The 23,639-nt window shown below is 40.0% G+C and overlaps 1 protein-coding gene across 3 annotated transcripts; it reads left to right on the top strand.

Moving 5' to 3' along the window:
* The first annotated feature begins 14,198 nt into the window (after positions 1-14,198).
* LOC133552842 (gap junction Cx32.2 protein-like) lies at positions 14,199-23,627 on the top strand. Of its 3 annotated transcripts, none has more exons than XM_061900363.1 (2): positions 14,199-14,271; positions 19,226-23,627. In XM_061900363.1, exon 2 carries the CDS (start codon positions 19,249-19,251, stop codon positions 19,960-19,962), a length of 714 nt encoding a protein of 237 aa, XP_061756347.1. In that variant the 5' UTR covers positions 14,199-14,271; positions 19,226-19,248; the 3' UTR covers positions 19,963-23,627. The 3 variants fall into 3 exon arrangements, with proteins under 3 accessions (XP_061756347.1, XP_061756348.1, XP_061756350.1); XM_061900364.1 differs by lacking the exon at positions 14,199-14,271 and adding an exon at positions 15,050-15,206; XM_061900366.1 differs by lacking the exon at positions 14,199-14,271 and adding an exon at positions 18,185-19,147.
* Positions 23,628-23,639: the final 12 nt, after the last annotated feature.

Here is a 23,639-nt window from a genome sequence, read left to right as displayed (position 1 = left end):
TCGTTCTTCTGCTTCGTCTCCTTCTTGTTGTGTGTGCAGTTGTGTACTGAGCTCCAAAAGCCTTAGATGTTACTGTAGCGTTAGTGCTGCAAAGGGTTCTGGGTATTTGCTATGTTGTGTTTATGTTGTGTTCCGGTGTGGATGTTCTCCCGAAATGTGTTTGTCATTCTTTGGTGTGGGTTCACAGTGTGGCGCATATTTCTAACAGTGTTAAAGTTGTTTATATGGCCACCCTCAGTGTGACCTGTATGGCTGTTGACCAAGTATGCCTTGCATTCACTTATGTGTGACTGTTAAACCTGCATATATTATGTTAATGGACAGACACGGTGTTTGTATGGGGGGAAAGCGGACGTGACGACAGGTTGTAGAGAACGCTAAAGGCAGTGCCTTTAAGGCATACCCCCAGTATCGTTGTCCGGGTGGAAAACGGGAGAAATTCGGGAGAATGGTTGCCCCGGGACATTTTCGGGAGGGGCGCTGAAATGCGGGAGTCTCCCGGAAAAATCGGCAGGGTTAGCAAGTATGCTTACGGACTACTAAGGCGGGGGGCGCGCAAATTATCAGGACTTATGCAGATCCCAAATACAGATCAGCAGGTACCAGAAAGTAGGAAAAGTTGCTTTTACATAAGATTGTGAAACAAAACGCCAGATAATACGTCTTACCTTATACACACACTATTATAATACTCGTATGCTGAAGCACAGTACAATCCATCAAACGGTGTGGCTTCATAGCTTACCAAAGTCCTACTAAAATATTTTGAGCACAGTGTGTAATGTTGCATATTTTCAATGGTGTTGTTTACTTGAGTCATATCACAGCCTACACATATTTCTTATGTGCGACTGCCATCTACTGGTCACACTTATCATTTCACCGTGTACCAAATAAAATATCTTCAAGGTCGGTAAGCACAACCAAAACGATTCTGTGCATTAGGTGCACTGTCAAGTTTTGAGATGAAATGAAAGTATTTTAAGTGCGTCTTATAGTCCGAAAAATACGGTTAATGTGTTTTAATCTTACGCACTGATTTATATTTGATTTTGATACTGACGTGAGCCTCTCGTTGTTATGGGGGTCTGAACCATGTGGCCCATTGCTTTTTTAACTCACCTAAAGTTGAAATATTTGTAGAAAATCAGCAACTTCTCAAAAATAAACTTTGATTGATTGATTGATTGAGACTTTTATTAGAAGATTGCACAGTACAGTACATATTCCGTACAATTGACCACTAAATGGTAACACCCAAATAAGTTTTCCAACTTGTTTCAATCAATCAATCAATGTTTATTTATATAGCCGTTGATCACAAGTGTCTCAAAGGGCTGCACAAACCACAACGACATCCTCGGTAGAGCCCACATAAGGGCAAGGAAAAACTCACACCCAGTGGGACGTCGGTGACAGTGACAAAGATGACTATGAGAAACCTTGGAGAGCAACCCCCCCTCCCCCCTAGGGCAGTGGTCCCCAACCTTTTTGTATCCGTGGACTGGTCAACGCTTAATAATTTGTCCCGCGGCCCGGGGGGGTCCTTTTTTTTTTTTTTTTCTTTGTCATGAAAAAGGGACGTTTTTGTCATGAAAAATTGAGGTTTTTGTGGTTGGTGCACTAATTGTAAGTGTATATTGTGTTTTTATGTTGATTTAATAAAAAAAAAAAATAAAGAAAAAAATTATTTTTTTATTTTTATTTTTTATTTTTTTTAATAAAAATAAATAAAAAATTATTCTGCGGCCCGGTACCAATCGGGCCACGGCCCGGTGGTTGGGGACCACTGCCCTAGGGGACCGAAAGCGATGGATGTCGAGCGGGTCTAACATGATATTGTGAAAGTCCAATCCATAGTGGATCTAAGGGGGTTAAGTCGGGATCCACTTTAATCAATTCATGGTAGAGCTAAGTGAAGTTGGCCCACCGAAACACCGAGGCACTCACGTTATCTCACAAGAGTTGTCGTAAAGTTGAGCAAGTAAACGGAAAGATCTGAGAACGTGTGAGGAAACTGACAACAAAGCAGAATAAGTGGGAGTAGGCGGGTCCATCCAAATATCAATAGCTGATGTTATACAAACAAATACGTTCTAATGAATAAATAGTTGTTTATAAATTGTGATTCACATATAAGATTATTTTAATTATCAATAAGGTTCGCCCTACGGTGAGGCAGCGACTTGTCCAGGCTGTAACCCCGCCTTCCGCCCGATTTTAGCTGCGAGAGGCACTAGCGCCCCCCGTGACCCCAAAGGGAATAAGCGGTAGAAAATGGATGGATCCATAAGGTTCAAGATGTTTAATAAGATCCAAATAACAAGTGCTAAACAGCGTTTGTAAACTGTAAAATTGTGTGATCTACTAAGATAATTAGTGCAGACAGCCTTATCTAAATGACATTTTGGCATGTCCTACGCAGCTTTCACCATGGAAGCAATCATTTACTGAACATTCATGTTATCATGCTCCAACCTGTGAATTTTTGCTCTGTTTTGAAACAAAAAGCAGATTTGCAACACTTTCTGTGGGCATTTTAGAAGCTGAACAAACTTAACTCATGGAAAACCCTGGTGCTAACAGCGAGAATGCACTGGAATGTTCCAGATATGCATGGGAAAAAAAAAACCAGCAACATCCATCAGTTTTATTTGTTTTAATCAACCCCTTGAAGGGGAACTGCACTTCTTTTTAAATTGTTCCTATTGGTCACAATCATTACGAGAACAACAAGAGAAAAGTAGTTTTTTTTAAAGTTTTCTAACATATGGAAATCGTCTCGTTCTTGGTGGCTAGTGATGCAGCCAATGGGAACAATCTATTCTAGCTCCAAATTACTTTAAAAATGTATTCAAACACCATTAACAATACTTCATTCACGTTCCATAACCTGCATCATAACTAGAGATGTCCGATAGTATCGGAGTGCCGATATTATCGGCCGATAAATGCTTTAAAATGTCATATCGGAAATGATCAGTATCGGTTTCTAAAAGTAAAATGTATGACCTTTTAAAACGCCGCTGTACGGAGTGGTACACGGACATAGGGAGAGATACAGAGCAGTTGCATCTCCCAGTCATACTTACCAACCCTCCCGATTTTCCCGGGAGACTCCCGAATTTCAGTGCCCCTCACGAAAATTTCCCGGGGCAACCATTCTCCCAAATTTCCACCCAGACAACAATATTGGGTGCGTGCCTTAAAGGCACTGCATTTGCGTGCCGGCCCAATCACGTAATATCTTACGGCTTTTCACACTCATACAAGTGAATGCAAGGCATATTTGGTCAACAGCCATACGGGTCGCACTAAAGGTGGCCGTATAAATAACTTTAACACTGTTACACACTGTGAACTCCACACCGAACACAAATGACAAACACATTTCGGGAGAACATCCGCACCGTAACACAATATAAACACAACAGAACAAACACCCGTAACCCCTTGCAGCACTAACTCTTCTGGGACACAGCAATATACACCCCACTTTACCCCCTGCCCCCCACCGCATCCCCACCCCCCCAACCCCGCCCACCTCAACCTCCTCATGCTCTCTCAGAGAGAGTATGTCCCAAATTCCAAGCTGCTGTTTTGAGGCATGTAAAAAAAAAAAATAATGCACTTTGTGACTTCAATAATAAATATGGAAGTGCCATGTTGGCATTTTTTTTCCATAATTTTAGTTTATTTATTTTGGAAAACCTTGTTACATTATTTAAAGGGTAACATTATCACAATTTCAAAAGGGTTAAAAACAATAATCAGTTCCCAGTGGCTTGTTGTATTTTTTGAAGTTTTTTTCCAAATTTTACCGGTCCCGGAATATCCCTAAGTAAAACTTTAAAGTGCCTTATTTTCGCTATCTTCGAAACCACTATCCATTTCCCTGTGACGTCATACAGTGCAGCCAATACAAACAACATGGCGGTTACCACAGCAAGATATAGCGACATTAGCTCGGATTCAGACTCGGATTTCAGCGGTTTAAGCCATTCAACAGATTACGCATGTATTGAAATAGATGGTCGGAGTATGGAGGCAGATAGCGAAAACGAAATTGAAGAAGAAATTGAAGCTATTGAGCGAATAGCTATTGACGCTATTCGGCCATAGCGTGGGTGTACCTAATGAAGTGGCCCATAGCATGGCTGCCTTATTAGCATCGTCGGTAAAATGTGCGGACCAAACGATCAGGACTTTCGCATCTTGTGACACTGGAGCAACTTAAATCCGTCGATTGGTAAGTGTTTGTTTCGCATTAAATGTGGGTATCCAGTTTCAAATCTACATACAGCTAGCGTAAATAGTATGTTAGCATCGATTAGCATAGCATGTTAGCATCGATTAGCTGGCAGTCATGCCGTGACCAAATATGTCTGATTAGCACATAAGTCAACAACATCAACAAAACTCACCTTTGTGATTTCGTTGACTTAATCGTTGCAAATGCATCTGCAGGTTATCCATACATCTCTGTGCCATGTCTGTCTTAGCATCGCCAGTCAAATGTGAAGACACTATGGTACATTCAATGGGGGTCTGGCGGCAGATTTCTGGCCAGTGGTGCAACTTGAATCCCTCCCTGTTAGTGTTGTTACACCCTCCGACAACACACCGACGAGGCATGATGTCTCCAAGGTTCAAAAAATAGTCGTAAAAACGGAAAATAACAGAGCTGAGACCCGGTGTTTGTAATGTGAAAATGAAAATGGCGGGTGTGTTATCTCGGTGACGTCACGTTCTGACATCATTGCTAAAAGACCGATAAACAAAAAGGCGTTTAATTTGCCAAAATTCACCCAATTAGAGTCCGGAAATCGGTTAATAATACATGGTCTTTTTTCTGCAACATCAAGGTATATATTGACGCTTGCATAGGTTTGGTGATAATGTTCCCCTTTAATGCATCCAGCGGGGCATCACAACAAAATTAGGCCTAATAATGTGTTAATTCCACGACTGTATATATACATCGGTATCTATAATTAAAAGTTGGACAATATCGGAATATCGGATACCAGCAAAAAAGCCATTATCGGACATCTCTAGTTAGGACCATCAGTTTTATTGTGAATAAGAAGGTGTGTCCAAACTTTTGGCCTGTACTGTATATATTTAATTTCGATAATTTGCCACGGGCCAACAAAACTCGAGGTGCGGGCCGCAAATGGCCCCCGGGCCGCACTACGGATAGCAATTGAAATGCGTTTGTAATGTACCCCCACCACACCAATCTATATTAACTAAGCTAAATTCCTAAAAAAAAAGTGCAGTTCCCCTTTAAGTCATACAGCAGTTATGAAATTATGAAATGATATTGCTGAATAAACAATAGTTGTAATATTTTTATTTTTGGAGGAACTTTTTTTTTTATGCAATAAATATTTATATTTGTCCAATAAACTTTGTGAAAATCACAGTAAGAATGGTTAAATTTGCACACATCGCAATCATGCGGCTGTGCGTGTTTTTCCGCTTCACCTCCTTACTTGTGTGTGTGAGTAAGAGAAATAGGGAGGGGGTGTGGCTTACTGCTGGTAAATTACTCAAATAATGCACAGTGTAGGATCTGCAGCGTGTTTGACGTCATCAGTTAAGTGTGACCTCATTATTCTTGATAATCAGACTCTAAAATAGAGAAATTAGAAGCTGGAGGTGAAGGTCCTCCAATGCCAAAGCAGTACTCTCTGACTCACCACACTGGGAGAAGTGTGGGGCGATCAAATTTGCACACGCAAAATACGGCCAGTTAAGATTTTCAGACGTTTTACATCATTTTTTTAGCTCTTTAACATCACAAATGTAGCCGCCATTATGATGTGGAAGCAGTAGAAAATAGATGGATGGAAGTATTTAGGATAGTCCTTCTTAGCACCATATTTAATATTGCTATTTAGGATGCCTCATGTTGCTCGCATTTTGTTTTTGTTCCGGTCCAATTATTGACTGCAATATTCTTTCCAACGTGTTCGTACTATGCCAGTTAGCTTGTTATACTTATGGTTAAAATTATCAAAATACATAAATATGAAATGTTATCATAAATGATCCCCCATTACACATATATTATGTACAAACCCTGTTTCCATATGAGTTGGGAAATTGTGTTGGATGTAAATATAAATGGAATACAATGATTTGCAAATCGTTTTCAACCCATATTCAACCCATATATATATATATATATATATATATATATATATTTTTTTTTTTCCAAGATGGCGCTGCTGTAGTGGCTGGTGTTAGCAGGAGCTCTGTGCTCTTGTGTCATCCTTTTGTGTTTCCCTCTTGTTTTCATGTGTTATTATATTTTTTTGCCTTTTGGTCCGGGACCCTTTGGGACTGTGTGACAAGGGGTGTCACTTTCGTGACCTCTGTGGTGCTTTTTTTGTGGACTTCTGGATCTGCCTCCCGGGAGCCTTTTGGCCATGGAGACCAGCTGCTGGGTCTCTGCCACACCGGAATCGCTTTGGAGAGACTGGAGGAGATGCAGATGAAGGGACAGGGCTGCGGAGCTGGCACTGAGCGCTGGGACGGAGAGGCTTCGCGGTGTCTTGGCTGGGTGAGCAGGTGTCGGACACCTCAGTCTCCTTGAACGTATCATCGCTCATCCATGCGGACTGGACACTGGCCGGGAGTGGAGTCGGCTGTCCTGGTTGCTTTGTTGGGTCTGCTCCTGTCTCTGGCCATCCTCCCTCCACCCCAGCGGATGATGGCGTGGAACACCGCAGAGGCCACCACAGTGGATATGTTTCTTTTACTTTTTATTCATAGCTGTATGTAGAAGTGTCTGCTTGTATCTGCTGCTTTAATGTCTTTAATGTCCTATGTGTTCTTTGCTGTTTGATGTTCCCACTTACACACATGTAAGAGGGATGTGTACTATGGCTATGAGTTGTTGTTTTTTTTTGTTTTTTTTCTCTTGGCCTCAGTCTTGCAACCCCCCCCCCCCCCCCCCCCCCCCTGTTTACCTGTATCTCATCTTTTTTTGTAAGGGGCGCTGGAAGCCGGCAGACCCGTCAGCGATCCTGTTCTATCTCCCTTTAATGTTTGTCTGATCTTGAATGGGATTGTGCTGAAAATTTTAATTTTCCTGAAGGAACTCTCCTGACGGAATAAATAAAGTACTATCTAATCTAATCTAATCTAATATTCAATTGAATGCACTACAAAGACAAGATATATTTGATGTTCAAACTCATAAACTTATTTATTTTTATTTTTTTTTTGCAAATAATAATTAACTTAGCTTTTCATGGCTGCAACATGTGCCAAAGTAGTTGGGAAAGGGCATGTTCACCACTGTGTTACATCACCTTTTCTTTTAACAACACTCAATAAACGTTTGGGAACTGAGGAAACTAATTGTTGAAGCTTTGAAAGTGGAATTCTTTCCCATTCTTGTTTTATGTAGAGCTTCAGTCGTTCAACAGTCCGGGATCTCCGCTGTCGTATTTTACGCTTCATAATGCGCCACACATTTTCAATGGGAGACAGGTCTGGACTGCAGGCGGGCCAGGAAAGTACCCGCACTCTTATTTTACGAAGCCACACTGTTGTAACACGTGCTGAATATGGCTTGGCATTGTCTTGCTGAAATAAGCAGGGGCGTCCATGAAAAAGACGGCGCATAGATCAATCAATCAATCAATCAATGTTTACTTATATAGCCCTAAATCACTAGTGTCTCAAAGGGCTGCACAAACCACTACGACATCCTCGGTAGGCCCACATAAGGGCAAGGAAAACTCACACCCAGTGGGACATCGGTGACAATAATGACCCAGTGGGACGTCGGTGACAATGATGACTATGAGAACCTTGGAGAGGAGGAAAGCAATGGATGTCGAGCGGGTCTAACATGATACTGTGAAAGTTCAATCTATAATGGATCCAACACAGTCGCGAGAGTCCAGTCCAAAGCGGATCCAACACAGCAGCGAGAGTCCCGTTCACAGCGGAGCCAGCAGGAAACCATCCCAAGCGGAGGCGGATCAGCAGCGCAGAGATGTCCCCAGCCGATACACAGGCAAGCAGTACATGGCCACCGGATCGGACCGGACCCCTTCCACAAGGGAATGGAAAGATGGCAGCATATGTTGTTCCAAAACCTGTATGTACCTTTCAGCATTAATGATGCCTTCACAGATGTGTAAGTTACTCATGCCTTGGGCACTGATGCACCCCCATACCATCACAGATGCTGGCTTTTGAACTTTGCGTCGATAACAGTCTGGATGGTTCATCTTCCCTTTGTTCCGGATGACACGATGTCGAATATTTCCAAAAACAATTTGAAATGTGGACTCGTCAGACCACAGAACATTTTTCCACTTTGCATCAGTCCATCTTATATGATCTCGGGCCCAGAGAAGCCGGCGGCGTTTCTGGATGTGTTGTTGATAAATGGCTTTCGCTTTGCATAGTAGAGCTTTAACTTGAACTTACAGATGTAGCGACCAACTGTATTTAGTGACAGTGGTTTTCTGAAGTGTTCCTGAGCCCATGTGGTGATATCCTTTAGACATTGATGTCGGTTTTTGATACAGTGCCGTCTGAGGGATCGAAGGTCACGGTCATTCAATGTTGGTTCCCGGCCAGATTCTCTGAACCTTTTGGTGATATTATGGACCGTAAATGTTGAAATCCCTAAATTTCTTGCAATTGCACTTTGAGAAACGTTTTTCTTAAACTGTTTGACTATTTGCTCACGCAGTTGTGGACAAAGGGGTGTACCTCGCCCCATCCTTTCTTGTGAAAGACGGAGCATTTTTTGGGAAGCTGTTTTTATACCCAATCATGGCACCCTCCTGTTCCCAATTAGCCTGCACACCTGTGGGATGTTCCAAATAAGTGTTTGATGAGCATTCCTAAACTTTATTAGTAATTATTGCCACCTTTCCCAACTTCTTTGTCACATGTTGCTGGCATCATATTCTAATATTAATGATTATTTGCAACAAAAAAAAAGTTTATCAGTTTGAACATCAAATATGTTGTCTTTGTAGCATATTCAACTGAATATGGGTTGAAAATCATTCGCAAATCATTGTATTCCATTTATATTTACATCTAACACAATTTCCTAACTTATATGGAAACGGGGTTTGTATAACGGTATTATAAATTATCCCTCATTACACATATACGTAAAGCATGTATATAAAACATTAATGATGGAAAGCTCAACGAGCTGTGGTATCACTTAATTATCATTGTCGTTTTGCTTGAAGATTATCTAGTTGTGTTTGAATGGTCAACTAATTAAATATGTGTGTTGCGAGTGGATGCTGTGTCAAATTAAACAAAAAAAACTCCAAACAGATGCATGCATCAAACTGTTCGCTCAAATCCGAAGCAATAAAACAAAAACAAAACAGCGTCACTTAAACGCTATGTACTTTTGATTCCTTTCAAAACTAAGGTTCAATACTGAGCAGTGGAAAACTATTTCTGCTGGCGCCTCTTGTGTGCAGGTGCCGCACTTGATTGATTAATCAAGGCTAGGGCCTGCATTGATTGTGTCACCGCTCAAAACCAACAAAAAAAATGCGACGTTTGGGGGTTCTCTTTAGATGGCACCAACAGAGGTGTTTGGATGTGGCAGAATAGTATAGAGCGGCTGCCATGGGCTCCATTGTAAGCTGGCTTTTCATCACATGTATTTAATATTTAGAATGCAAAAAAAAAAGATATAGCCAGAATCCCTTGCAGCACTAACTCTTCTGGGACGCTACAATATACACCCCGTTACCTCCTACCCTCTACCCCCCACCTCAAACCCTCCCACCTCAACCTCCTCATGCTCTCTCAGGGAGCATGAGGATATCAATATTACAACTAGTGTTTAATCAGCAATATAATTTTATAATTTCATAACTGCTGTATGACCTAAAGGGGAACTGGACTAAGAATTTTGCTTAGTTAATATAGATTGGTCCGTAGGGTGTGCATTACAAACGCGTTTCGTGTTGTTGTAGAAGTGAGCTTATCTCTGTCTGCAGTTGGCTTTTTACGGCTAATATCGTAGCATGCAGATGTGTTGGTACACTAGTAAAAGAGTTGCTTGGTGTTCGTTCTTACAATAACAATGTCTCTACTGTTTGGTTATTATTAGAGATGTCCGATAATGGCTTTTTTTTTTGCCAATATCCAATATTCAGATATTGTACAACTCTTAATTACCCATTCCGATATCAACCGATACTGATATATACAGTCGTGGAATTAATGCATTATTGTGCCTAATTTTGTTGTGATGCCCCGCTGGATGCATTAAAAAATGTAACAAGGTTTTCCAAAATAAATCAAATCGAGTTCTGAAAAAAAAAAGGCCAACATAGCACTGCCATATTTATTATTGAAGTCACAAAGTGCATAATTTTTTTTAACATGCCTCAAAACATCAGCTTGGAATTTGAGACATGCTCTCCCTGGTTGAGGTGGGTGGCGTTGGGGGGCGTCAGGTATGAGGTCGGGGTAGGGTTCAGCAGGGGGTGTGTATTGTAGCGTCCCGGAAGAGTTAGTGCTGCAAGGGGTTCTGGGTATTTTTTCTGTTGTGTTTATGTTGTGTTACGGTGCGGATGTTCTCCCGAAATGTGTTTGTCATTCTTTTTTGGTGTGGGTTCACAGTGTGGCGCATATTTGTAACAGTGTTAAAGTTGTTTATACGGCCACCCTCAGTGTGACCTGTATGGCTGTTGAGCAAGAATGCTTTGCATTCATTTGTGCGTGTAAAAAAGCTGTGGATATTATGTGATTGGGCTGGCACGCAAAGGCACTGCCTTTAAAGGGGAACATTATCACCAGACCTATGTAAGCGTCAATATATACCTTGATGTTGCAGAAAAAGGACCATGTATTTTTTTAACCGATTTCCGAACTCTAAATGGGTGAATTTTGGCGAATTAAATGCCTTTCTATTATTCGCTCTCGGGGCGATGACGTCACGTTGTGACGTCACCTAGGTAGTCAATGCGTCATTTTCTCAAACACATTACAATCATTGAGTCAAATCAGCTCTGTTATTTTTCGTTATTTCGACAGTTTTCCGTACCTTGGAGACATCATGTCTCGTCGGTGTGTTGTCGGAGGGTGTAACAAAATTAACAGGGATGGATTCAAGTTGACTTACGTGGAGTGTGCATCGATTAGCACGGCATGCTAATCGATGCTAACATGCTATTCAGGCTAGCTATATATACATATTGCATCGTTATGCCTCATTTGTAGCTATATTTGCATCCAGCCTTTCCCTCCACCCACATTCAATGCCAAACAAACACTTACCAATCGACTGATTTAAGTTGCTCCAGTGTCAAAAGATCCGAAAGTCCCTCGTCTGCACATTTTACCGGCGATGCTACGACAGAGATGGCACAGAGATGTATGGATACCCTGCGACACTCAAAGCAGATGCTTTTACAACGATAAAGTCAACGAAATCACAAACGTGAGTTTTGTTGATGTTATTGACTTATGTGCTAATCAGACATATTTGATCGCGGCATGACTGCCAGTTAATCGATGCTAACATGCTATTTAGGCTAGCTGTATGTACATTTGTACCTATATTTGTATCCAGCCTTTCATTCCACCCACATTTATTGCCAAACAAACACTTACCAATCGACGCATTTAAGTTGCTTCTGCACATTTTACCGGCAATGCTACGACAGACATGACACAGAGATGTACGGATACCCTGCGATACTCAATCGTTGGTTAGAAGGCGATCGCCGAATAGCTTCAATAGCTATTCGCTCATTAGCTTCAGTTTCTTCTTCAATTTAATTTTCGCTATCTGCCTCCATACTCCAACCATCCGTTTCAATACATGCGTAATCTGTTGAATCGCTTAAGCCGCTGAAATCCGAGTCTGAATCCGAGCTAATGTCGCTATACCTTGCTATGCTATGCGCCATGTTGGCATCACTAAATGACGTTACAGGAAAATGGACGATGGATTTAAAGATAGCGCAAATCAGGCACTTTAAAGCCTTTTTTCGGGATATCCCATGATGGGTAAAATTTTGAAAAAAACTTCGAAAAATAAAATAAGCTACTGGGAACTGATTTTTATTGGTTTTAACCCTTCTGAAATTGTGATAATGTTCCCCTTTAAGGCACGCCCCCAATATTGTTGTCTGGGTGGTAGTCGGGAGAAATTTGGGAGAATGGTTGCCCCGGGAGATTTTTGGGAGAGGCACTGAAATTCGGGAGTTAAAGTTGGCAAGTATAACTGTTCTGTACTTCTCCCTACATCCGTGTACCGCTCCGTACAGCGGCGTTTTATAAAGTCATAAATTTTACTTTTTGAAACCGATACCGATAATTTCCATTTTAAAGCACTTATCGGACGAAAATATCGTCAGTCCGATATCGGACGTCTCTATTGTTAATGATAGGCAAAACTCCAAAAAAAAGTGCAGTTTCCCTATAAGTAACAAGTTCTTACCCAATTCAAGAATAACCCTCTGATGCCATACCATTCAAATTTGTTATTATAATTATTAATATGAAAATAATATCATTTAGCATGCCGAGTCATGCTAAAGACTATAAAAATGGGACCCATTACCTCCCTGCTTGGCACTCAGCATGAAGGGTTGGAATTGAGGGTTAGACTTTGGGGTTAAATCACCAAAAATGATTCCCGACCGCTGCCACCGCTGCTACTTACTGCTCCCCTCACCTCCCCGGGGGTGAACAAGGGGATGGGTCAAATGCAAAGGACACATTTCACCACACCTAGTGTGTGTGACAATCATTGGTACTTTAATTTTAACTTTTTTAACTTTAACTAATTGCGATTTTTTTGTTAAATCTAATCTTTTTATTTAGTCATTTGTACTTCTGATGTGAACGGAACGGGTCGACATGCAGTAAGTAAACTTGTCTCCAATTATGGTAGGTCTCACTCCTGGTGCATTTTTGGGAACTTTGAAGATTTTGTACAAGCGCCGTCAACATTTTCTCAACAAAAATATTTTGCGTAAGGAGACCAAGAAAGGAAAAGAGTAAGAATTTTGGTTCTCGCTTGTAAAAAAAAAAAAAAAAAATGATGCTCGTTATTCAGGGGTGAGCTCGAGGTTGTTGGTGAGACCCCCAGGATACAGAGACGAGAAGCGATGTGCAGGCGGGATAATTATTGAATGACGAAAAATAAGGTAGCAACAGCGTGGAAGAAACAAAGGTCGAAAGAAATTAGCGAATACAAATCCAAACAGAGCAGTGTAAGGAACAAGAACGGTATAGCTCGGTCGGTAGAGTGGCTGTGACAGCAACTTAAGGGTTCCAGGTTTGATCCCTGCTTCCGCCATCCTAGCCACTGCCGTTGTGTCCTTGGGCAAGACACTTTACACTCTCAGTGCCACCCACACTGGCTTAAATGAAACTTAGATATTGGGTTTCACTATGTAAAGCCCTATGAGTCTCTAGAGAAAAGCGCTATATAAATATAATTCACTTCACTTCACACTACAAGTACCAACAAAGATGTCTAACAAAAAAAAAAACACCTGATAAGCAACTAAGGATAGGTTTGTCTCCTGATTGGAAACTGGTGAGGGAAACAGTGCTCAGGCAAAGGTAAAGTAGCTAAGAATGGAGAAAAACAGGAAGTGGTATGAAAAAATAAGAGCGCCAGACAGGAACTACTGTCGATACCACAACACAGGAAAATAAAACACAAGTGTAAGCTGTCGTGACACTTCTACTGTAATTCCAATGGAGTAAATGTTGCTCACGCATACTGAAAGGGACAAGCGGTAGAAAATGGATGGATGGATGGAAGGACTGAATTTTTTTTTTGTTAGTTTTTTTCCAAAAATAAGTACAAAAACAGTACAAAACAGTACAAAATAAAACAACGCCAGGGGGTTGTAAATTCAACTGAAATAGAATGCAATATATATATATATATATATATATATATATATATCAAACTGCAAAGCCATAGGCTCACTCAATGTCAGTAAATAACGTAAATTTGGAACACGGCATCATCATTTTCACAGCTTTTTTGTTGTTAGAGGAGTGTTTTAATGTAGAGTTTGGATGGACTGAAATTGCAAGTTGTTTTTTCGTCATCCGCTCCAGCCATTCCGATATCACTCAGGAGTGACAATCACATGTGAGAGAGTGTGAGTGGGCCGTGTACAACAAATGTGATGATTCTGCAAAGTGATGTCGAGTTATAAAAGAGAAGTGAGGCAATTTTAGACAGAGTGCAAGAAGAAGAAAGGAGGAACCATTGCTTAGGTAGGAATTCTGTCCTTTTTTTTTACTGTCAAAAACAAAAACAAAAATGCACTCTGAATTCAACAAAATGTCCCAACCAGAGAGAAATGACAGTGTTTACATTCAGTGCTGTTATATTGTGAGCTTGCTGGCATGAAAATGTACAAAGAAAGAAGAAACGAATAGTTGGTCATGTATTGCAAACTCCATTTTTTAAGTTATTTCATTCATTTAAAACGTATGCTGCTTATTATTTCGGTGTAGAACTCTACTACATACTGTGACTGTTATTTTTCTAATAGTGCTAATACATTATATAGCAACATAAGATGGGCAAAATATTCCACTGAAATGACAATAATACATATTGTTCTATGAATACCACTCTGACAGTGCCGATCGTAAATGAGCATCCGGGTACAGAATCTTGATTTGGCATGTTTACTGTTGTTATGTTGTACAGATGTAGCAAATGTTATAGTTTGTAAATATATTTGCAAACACTTTTTTATTAGTGATTAACCGGTTCATGTATGTGTAACAATTTTAGGCAAATACTGAATTTCTTGGTTCACTGTTAGTCTTGTTTTGTTTACAGTCTTGTTCACGTAGAAAGCCAGCAGAGTAACGATATCAAATTAAAAGAGGGTACTACTTTAGTTACTTTAGTTTTGTTTACAACTTTACACTGTTTGACCATTTTTGTTTAATTTAATAAAATAAAAACAAGTATAAAAACAGTATAAAACAGTACAAAAACAGTAAAAAATAAAACAGCGCCAGGGGGTTGTAAATTCGCTAGAATACAAAAAAAAGAAAAAAAAATAGATAAATGTAATTCACTTCACTTCACACTACGAGGACCAACAAAGGCTTAAAAAAACACCTGATAAGCAACTAGGGATAGGTGTGTCTCTTGATTGGAAACTGGTGAGGGACACAGTGCTCAGGCAAAGGTAAAGTGGCTAAGAATGGAAACAAATGTTATATAGCAAATGTTATAGTTTGTAAATGTATTTGCAAACACTTTTTTATTAGTGATTAACCGGTTCAGGAATGTGTAATAGTTTTTGACAAATACTGAATTTATTGGTTCACTGTTAGTTTTGTTTTGTTTACAGTCTTGTTCACGTAGAAAGCCAGCAGAGTAACGACATCAAATTAAAAGAGAATACTACTTTAGTTACTTTAGTTTTGTTTACAACTTTTCACCGTTTGACCATTTTTGTTTAATTTATCCTTTTTAACAGGTCGGTGCTACCTGATCTAAGGCCTTTTGCTTTTATTATTTTTGTATTTAGGCATTACCTTCAATAACTTGATTTATTTAACTTATTTTTGTTAACATTTTTGTATTAATTCATTTATTTTAAATTACAGTTATTTACTGAAGTCTCAGGGCATCATGGATTTTAAAGCACCAGTGCACTGAAATGCAAATACTAATTTAACTTTGTTGATGTTAAAATTATTAGGGTTTGAGAGCGAAGAAAGCATTTAAGTAAGGGTGTCCCTATCCAATATTGATATCGAGCAAAATTAAAAAACAAGTATCGTTTGAAATCGGCTTGCATCTGAAATATTTGATATTCAGTAAGACAAGCAGTCCTTCTGCCCTTTTACTTGTGTAAAGCTAAACATCCTCCGATAAGCACACAAAGTTAGTCAATTCTTGTATTTTAGTGAAGTCATTTTTCAAAAGCTAAACATACTAGCAGGAAGTTTGGAATAACTTACAATCAGATCTTCAACTTCATACCCTTGTTACATTCAATTAGTTTAAAGCTTCTGTGAACGGATTGCAGCCTATCTTGCCTGTATGCACATTTTAATGTTGTGAATTTAAAGTTTTATGTCTTGTTTACTGTCTGTGATGTAACCTTGCTGCTGCCCTCTTGCCCAGGTCTCCCCTTGGAAAAGAGATCTTTATCCCAAATGGGATTTTACCTAGTTAAATAAAAGCAAAATAAATAAAAAACATAAAAAGCAGCTTCACAACAGCTAAGCACACTGGCTAAACATACACAATAAATGTATTTGATTGTATTAATAATTGTTATGTATCTGTATGCTGGAAGGAGTTGACAGCACAGACACAAGGGGGCAGTGTTGCTCTATGATTTGTATATATATATATGTATTTATATATATATATATACACACAAATCCTGTTACATATGAGTTGGAAAATTGTGTTAGATGTAAAAAAAAAAAAACAGAATACAATGATTTGCAAATTATTTTCAACCCATATTTAGTTGAATATGCTACAAAGACAACATATTTGATGTTCAAACTGATAAACTTTTTTTTGCAAATAATCATAAACTTTAGAATTTGATGCCAGCAACATGTGCCAAAGTATTTTGGAAAGGGCATTTTCACCGCTGTCTTACGTCACCTTTTCTTTTAACAACACTCAATAAACGTTTGGGAACTGAGGAAACTAATTGTTGAAACTTTGAAGCAGTCCAGACAGGTCTGGACTGCAGTCGAGCCAGGAAAGTATCTGCACTCTTTTTTTTTTTACGAAGCCACACTGTTGCAACACGTGCTGAATGTGGCTTGGCATTGTCTTACTGAAATAAGCAGGGGCGTCCATGAAAAAGACAGCGCTTAGATGGCAGCATATGTTGTTCCAAAAGCTGTATGTACCTTTCAGCATTAATGGTGCCTTCACAGATGTGTAAGTTACCCATGCCTTGGGCACTAATGCACCCCTATACCATCACAGACGCTGGCTATTGAACTTTGCGCCGATATCAGTCTGGATGGTTGGCTTCCTCTTTGGTCCTGATGGTCGAATATTTCCAAAAACAATTTGAAATGTGGACTCGTCAGACCACAGAACACTTTTCCACTTTGCATCAGTCCATCTTAGATGATCTCGGGCCCGGAGAAGCCGGCGGCGTTTCTGGATTGCTTTTGCTTTGCATAGTACAGTTTTAACTTGCACTTACAGATGTAGCGACAAACTGTATTTAGTGACAGTGGTTTTCTGAAGTGTTCCTGAGCCCATGTGGTGATATCCTTTAGCGATTGATGTCGGTTTTTGATACAGTGCCGTCTGAGGGATCAAAGGTCATGGTCATTCAATGTTGGTTTCCGGCCATGCCACTTACGTGGAGTGATTTCTCCAGATTCTCTGAACCTTTTGATGATATTTTGGACCGTAGATGTTGAAATCCCTAAATTTCTTGCAATTGCACTTTGAAAAACGTTGCTCTTAAACTGTTTGACTATTTGCTCACGCAATTGTGGACAAAGGGGTGTACCTCGCCCCATTTTTTCTTGTGAAAGACTCAGCATTTTTTGGGAAGCTGTTTTTATACCCAATCATGGCACCCACCTTTTCTCAATTAGCCTGCACACCTGTGGGATGTTCCAAATAAGTGTTTGATGAGCATTCCTCAACTTTATCAGTATTTATTGCCACCTTTCCCAAATTCTTTGTCACGTGTTGCTGGCATCAAATTCTAAAGTTAATGACTATTTACACAAAAAAAAAAAGTTTATCAGTTTGAACATCAAATATGTTGTCTTTGTAGCATATTCAAGTGAATATGGGTTGAAAATTATTTCCAAATCATTGTATTCCATTTATATTTACATCCAACACAATTTCCCAACTCATATGGAAACAGGGTTTGTACATGTGCTTTGTGGACTTGGAGAAGGCATTCGACGGTGTGCCCCGGGAAGTCCTGTGGGGAGTGCTCAGAGAGTATGGGGAATTGGACTATCTGATTGGGGCGGTCCGCTCCCTGTATAATTAGTGTCAGAGCTTGGTCTGCATTGCAGGCAGTAAGTCGGACCCGTTTCCAGTGAGGGTTGGACTCCACCAAGGCTGCCCTTTGTCACTGACTCTGTTCATAAATTTTATGGATAGGATTTGTAGACGCAGTCAATGCGTTGAGGGGATCCGATTAGGTGGCTGCAGGATTAGGTCTCTGCTTTTTGCAGATGATGTGGTCCTGATGGCTTCAACTGGCCACAATCTTCAGCTCTCATTGGACCGGTTCGTAGCTGATTGTGAATCGACTGGGACAAGAATAAGCACCTCCAAGTCCGAGTTGATGGTTCTCGCCCAGGAAAGTGCCGCATCTCCAGGTTGGGGAGGAGATTTTGCCCCAAGTGGAGGAGTTTAAGTACCTCGGAGTCTTGTTCACGAGTGAGGGAAGAGTAGATCGTGAGATCAACAGGCGGATCGGAGCGGCGTCTTCAGTAATGCGGACGCTGTATCGATCTGTTGTGGTGAAGAAGGAGCTGAGCCGGAAGGCAAAGCTCTCAAATTACCGATCGATCTACTTTCCCATCCTCACCTATGGTCACGAGCTTTGGATTATGACCGAAAAAACAAGATCACAGGTACAAGCGGCTGAAATTAGTTTCTTCCGCCGGGTGGCGGGGCTCTCCCTTAGAGATAGGGTGAGAAGCTCTGTCACCCGGGAGGAACTCAGAAAAAAGCCGCTGCTCCTACACATTGAGAGCAGCCAGATGAGGTGGTTTGGGCATCTGCTCAGGATGCCACCCGAACGCCTCCCTAGGGAGGTGTGTTAGGGCACGTTTGACCGGCAGGAGGCCAGGGGGAAGACCCAGGACACGTTGGGAAGACTATGTCTCCCGGCTGGCCTGGGAACACCTCGGGAGAGGGAAGTCTGGGCTTCTCTGCTTGGGCTCCCGCAACCCAACCTCGGATAAGCGGATGAAGATGGATGGATGGATGGATGGATGGATGGATGGATGGATGGATAGTACCACGATACTATACTAGTACCGGTATACCGCACAATCCTAATTTCTGTATCGTATTTCTCCAGCCAAGTTGACAAAAAGGATGATATTTTGAAGGGTACTTATTGAAGTCGGACTAAGCACAACATCACTGAGGGCCCAGGTGGGACGCACGCGGGCCACTGAAGGTACGTACGTTTGTCTTGTCATGAAGTTCATTGTGTTTTTACCCTCTATCTAGTACTGCGAGAGCTGGCCACCATCATGGGAGAGTGGTCCATGCTATCCGAGATGTTGGACAAGGTCCAGTTGCACTCAACTGTCCTAGGCAAGGTCTGGATGAGCGTGCTTTTCATCTTCAGAATCTTCATCCTGGCAGCTGGCGTGGATCAAATATGGGGAGATGAACAAGCAAACATGGACTGCAACACTAATAGCCCGGGCTGCAAGAATGCTTGTTACGATGCGTCCTTCCCCATCTCCCACACACGCTTCTGGGTCCTTCAGATTCTCATCGTCTCGACGCCTACTTTGATCTACTTGGGCCACGTCCTGCTGGTTATTCGCCAAGAGAACAAGCTCAGGAGACGCTTGGAGCTGAAGTGTGACCGAAATGGGTTGATCAAATCCCCCAAATACTCCGACGAACATGGGAAGGTGCGTCTCGAAGGCTCCCTGTTGGTCAGCTACCTGATGCAACTCCTGGTCAAGGTCCTGCTTGAGGTCGCCTTCATCGTGGGTCAGTACTTCATCTACGACTTCATACTCATGCCGGTTAATATAACCTTTCAAGGCGGCAGCTGCCAAACACCCACAAACTGTTTCATCAGTCGTCCGACAGAAAAAAGTGTATTTATCGTTTTTATGTTGGCGATGGGCGTGCTCTCTGTGATCCTGAACATTGTTGAAATGTTCTACCTGATGATATCTAAAATAGGAGAGAGGAAAAGAAGATCTGCTTTACTTCTGAACCAGTAGATAATAAATATAATACTAATAATAAAACAAATGATTCAAAGACTGTTTATCTGATAAGGGAGGGGTGTCCAAAGTGCGGCCAGGGGGCCATTTGCGGCCCGCGGCTATTTTTTTAATGGCCCGTGGCACATTTTAAAAGTACTATAAATCATTTTTAAATACAATTTTTTTATATTATTTTTAAAATAAATAAATAAATACAATAAACCTGTTTGTTCTTTTTGCCTACTTTATGATGTTTTTACGCTGACCAGGGGGCCATTTACGGCTGGCGGTTATTTTTTTAATGACCCGTGGCACATTTTAAAAGTACTATAAATAAATTTTAAATACCATTTTTTATATATTTTTTTTAATAAATAAGTACAATAAACCTGTTTGCTCCTTTAGCCCACGTTTTTATGTTTTTATTGCGGCTAGGGGGACATTTGCGGCCCGTGGCTTTTTTTTTAATGGCCTTTGGCACATTTAAAAAATGTTATAAACAATTTTAAAATACCATTTTTTACAGTATTTTTTAAATAAACAAATACAATAAACCTGTTTGCTCTTTTAGCCCACTTTTTTTATGTTTATATCGCGGCCAGGGGGCCATTTGAGGCCCGCAGCTAATTTTTTAGTGGCCCGTGGCACATTTTAAAATACCGTATTTTCCGCACTATAAGGCGCACCTAAAAACGTAAAATGTTCTCAAAAGCCGACAGTGCGCCTTATAATCCGGTGTGCCTTATATATGGACCAATATTGAGCCACAACAGGTCTCACAACTACGGTAAGCAGCCGCCGATTTCATTTTCACCTGTAGGAAAAGAAACGCTGGCATATTTCACTGCGCCAGGCCGTGCCGTTTCATTTCCATTTCTGTTTACGTAAAGACCCCAAAATGGCTCCTATTGAGAGACATGATTTCAGGAAAGCCGGAATTGTCACTGAACTGCTAGACAACAGCAGCGACACTGACTCCATTAACGATGTCTCAAAATAGTGCAAAGCAATAACAATATATCAATAATTCAACGTTCCTCAAACGTTAATGTCATACAACACAACACACAAAATAAACATGTAAAGCTAACTTTATTAAGTTATTCTTCATCCACGAATCCCTCGAATTCTTCTTCTTCAGTGTCCGAATTAAACATGCCACAGGAGGTCTCACAACTACGGTAATCAGCCGCCTACCTTATTTTCCCCCGTAGAAGAAGAAGCGCACGGTGCATGCTTGGATATATGACTGCGGGAGGCGTGCAGAGTTTAAACTCAAGCCGATCAGTCACACAGTAGAAGACGGGAAATAGAACAGCAGCGAGATAATTTAACATTAACAGCAGCGACACTGACTCGTTTAATGACGACTTCGACATTGTTGGATGCCCTATTTGCCCAACTGTTTGATTCGAACACTGAAGAAGAAGAATTTGAGGGATTCGTGGATGAGGAATAACTTAATAAAGTGAGATTTACATGTTTATTTTGTGTGTTGTGTTGTGTGACATTATCGTTTGAGCAACGTTAAGTTATTGATATATTATTTCTTTGCACTGTTTCGAGTGTTACTATATTGTGATTGCACTAACGTTTGATTTACCGTAACAGTATCAGACTGTTTTTTACGTGTTTATTGAATTGGGGGAAATAATAAAACAGCTGTTTATTCATTTTGGGAGTGAACGGAGTTGTCAGAACGCTGGTTTGTAATCTATTAATAAAGTTTGACTGACCTGACTGTTTTGTTGACATTCCCTTTAGCGCAGCTCCATCTAAAGGATGCATAACGTAACCCCAGCCTCTACTGTAGCATCTATTCCATGTGCCTTATAATGCTGTGCGCCTTATATATGAACAAAATATTAAAATAGGCCCTTCATTGAAGGTGTGGCTTAAATTCCGGCGCGCCTTATAGTGCGGAAAATACGGTACTATAAATAATTTTCAAATATCATTTTTTTTATATTATTTTTAAAATAAATAAATAAAATAAACCTGTTTGTTCTTTTAGCCCACTTTTTTATGTTTTTATCGTGGCCAGGGGCCCGTTTGCAGCTCACAGTTAATTTTTTTAGCGGCCCGTGGAACATTTTAAAAGTACATTAAACAATTTTAAAATACCATTTTTTATAAAATTTTTAAAATAAATAAATAAAATAAACCTGTTTGCTCTTTTATACGACTTTTTTATGTTTTTATCTTGGCCTGGGGGCCATTTGCAGCCCGCAGCTAATTTTTTAGCGGCCCGTGGCACATTTTGAAAATATTATAAGTAACTTTTAAAATACCATTTTTCTTAATATTTTTAAAATAAATAAATACAATACCCTGTTTATTCTTTTATCCCACTTTTTTAGGTTTTTATCGCGGCCAGGGGGCCATTTGCGGCCCAAAGCTAATTTTTAACGGCCCAGAGGCAAATTTTTAAAATACAATTTTTTCATAGTATTTTTTAAATGTGCCACGGGCCGTTCAAAAGTAAACTGTGGCCTGCACATGGCCCTTTGGCCACAATTAAAACATAAAAAAGTGGGATAAAAGAGCAATCAAGGGAAATGTAATTTGAAAAAAAAATAACTGGCTGTTTTTTTCTTTAAACTTGTCATGAATAATGAAGCAAAACAAATGTTAGAAATTACGTCTTATCAAAAATTCTATTTTGAAATGTTTTTGGGGGGAAATATTGCATGTTTGTGGTTTGGGAAGTTTTCTTTGACAAAAACGGCATTAAACAGAGAGATAAGAGATAATAAAAACCTTTAATAGATGTATGGATCTAAGGACTTAAGTGTTGAAAGTCAAAAAGTATGACTATGCAACACTTTTATGGTTCGGGCCCTTCCCTTATAAATCACCAATAATTTTAGTTGTTTTTTTTTAAACTGTCATTGCTCAAAAAAGTGTAATGAATTGTTGTTATGGATTTTTTTTTACCAATTTAAGGCTCCAATTACCTCACATCAAATATAACACCATAACATTTGGGGTGAGAAATATAGCATATTTTGTGTTTTTGTCATAAAAACCAGGGTTTTCTTTGACAAACTTAAAAAAAAAAACCAGATGGACCTGAAGTTGGTCCAGACATTTAAAATTGAATAATGAAAAAAATATATAATAACATATGACTTTTTTTTAACATGTTAGTTATTGAGACCCGTTCCAGGTTACCGGGACCCAAGTTGAGGGGAGCACGAAAGGTTAAAAATATCTATATATTGTTTGGTTTTAAAAATGCAAAATATCACTATGGCCCCCACATGTTGTACGGCCCTCAGTAGAAAAAGTTTGGACACCCCTAAGATAAGGTTACCACATTTGCTCATTTTTTAAAAGTTGGTGTTGAAAATGCGAAAAGACAAAGACAATACTTCAGTTCAGCTTGTAACAAAACGAGATTTTATTAGTGATCAGATTGGTACAAATAAAATATTAACTCTGGGCATGTGTTTTTCTTAGTCTTTTACTTTTTGTTGTTTTTTTTTTTCAACATATATGTCACATATCACCTTCTTGACATCACCGTCTTGTTCTCTTCTGTGCAATGATGCTACACTTTGGTCGTTTACGGAGCCAAAACACTGCTAGTGTTGGTACCAAAAAAAACATTGACATTGTAGAAAAAGTTGCACTGAAACAAGTTTTGCCAACAAATAAATACAAATGTTGAAAAAACATATTTTTTATGG

Source organism: Nerophis ophidion, linkage group LG05 (genome assembly GCF_033978795.1).
Source record: "Nerophis ophidion isolate RoL-2023_Sa linkage group LG05, RoL_Noph_v1.0, whole genome shotgun sequence".
Taxonomy (NCBI): Eukaryota; Metazoa; Chordata; class Actinopteri; order Syngnathiformes; family Syngnathidae; genus Nerophis; species Nerophis ophidion.
The sequence above is the reverse complement of the archived record's forward strand: the minus strand, read 5'-3'. Positions and strand labels throughout refer to the sequence as shown.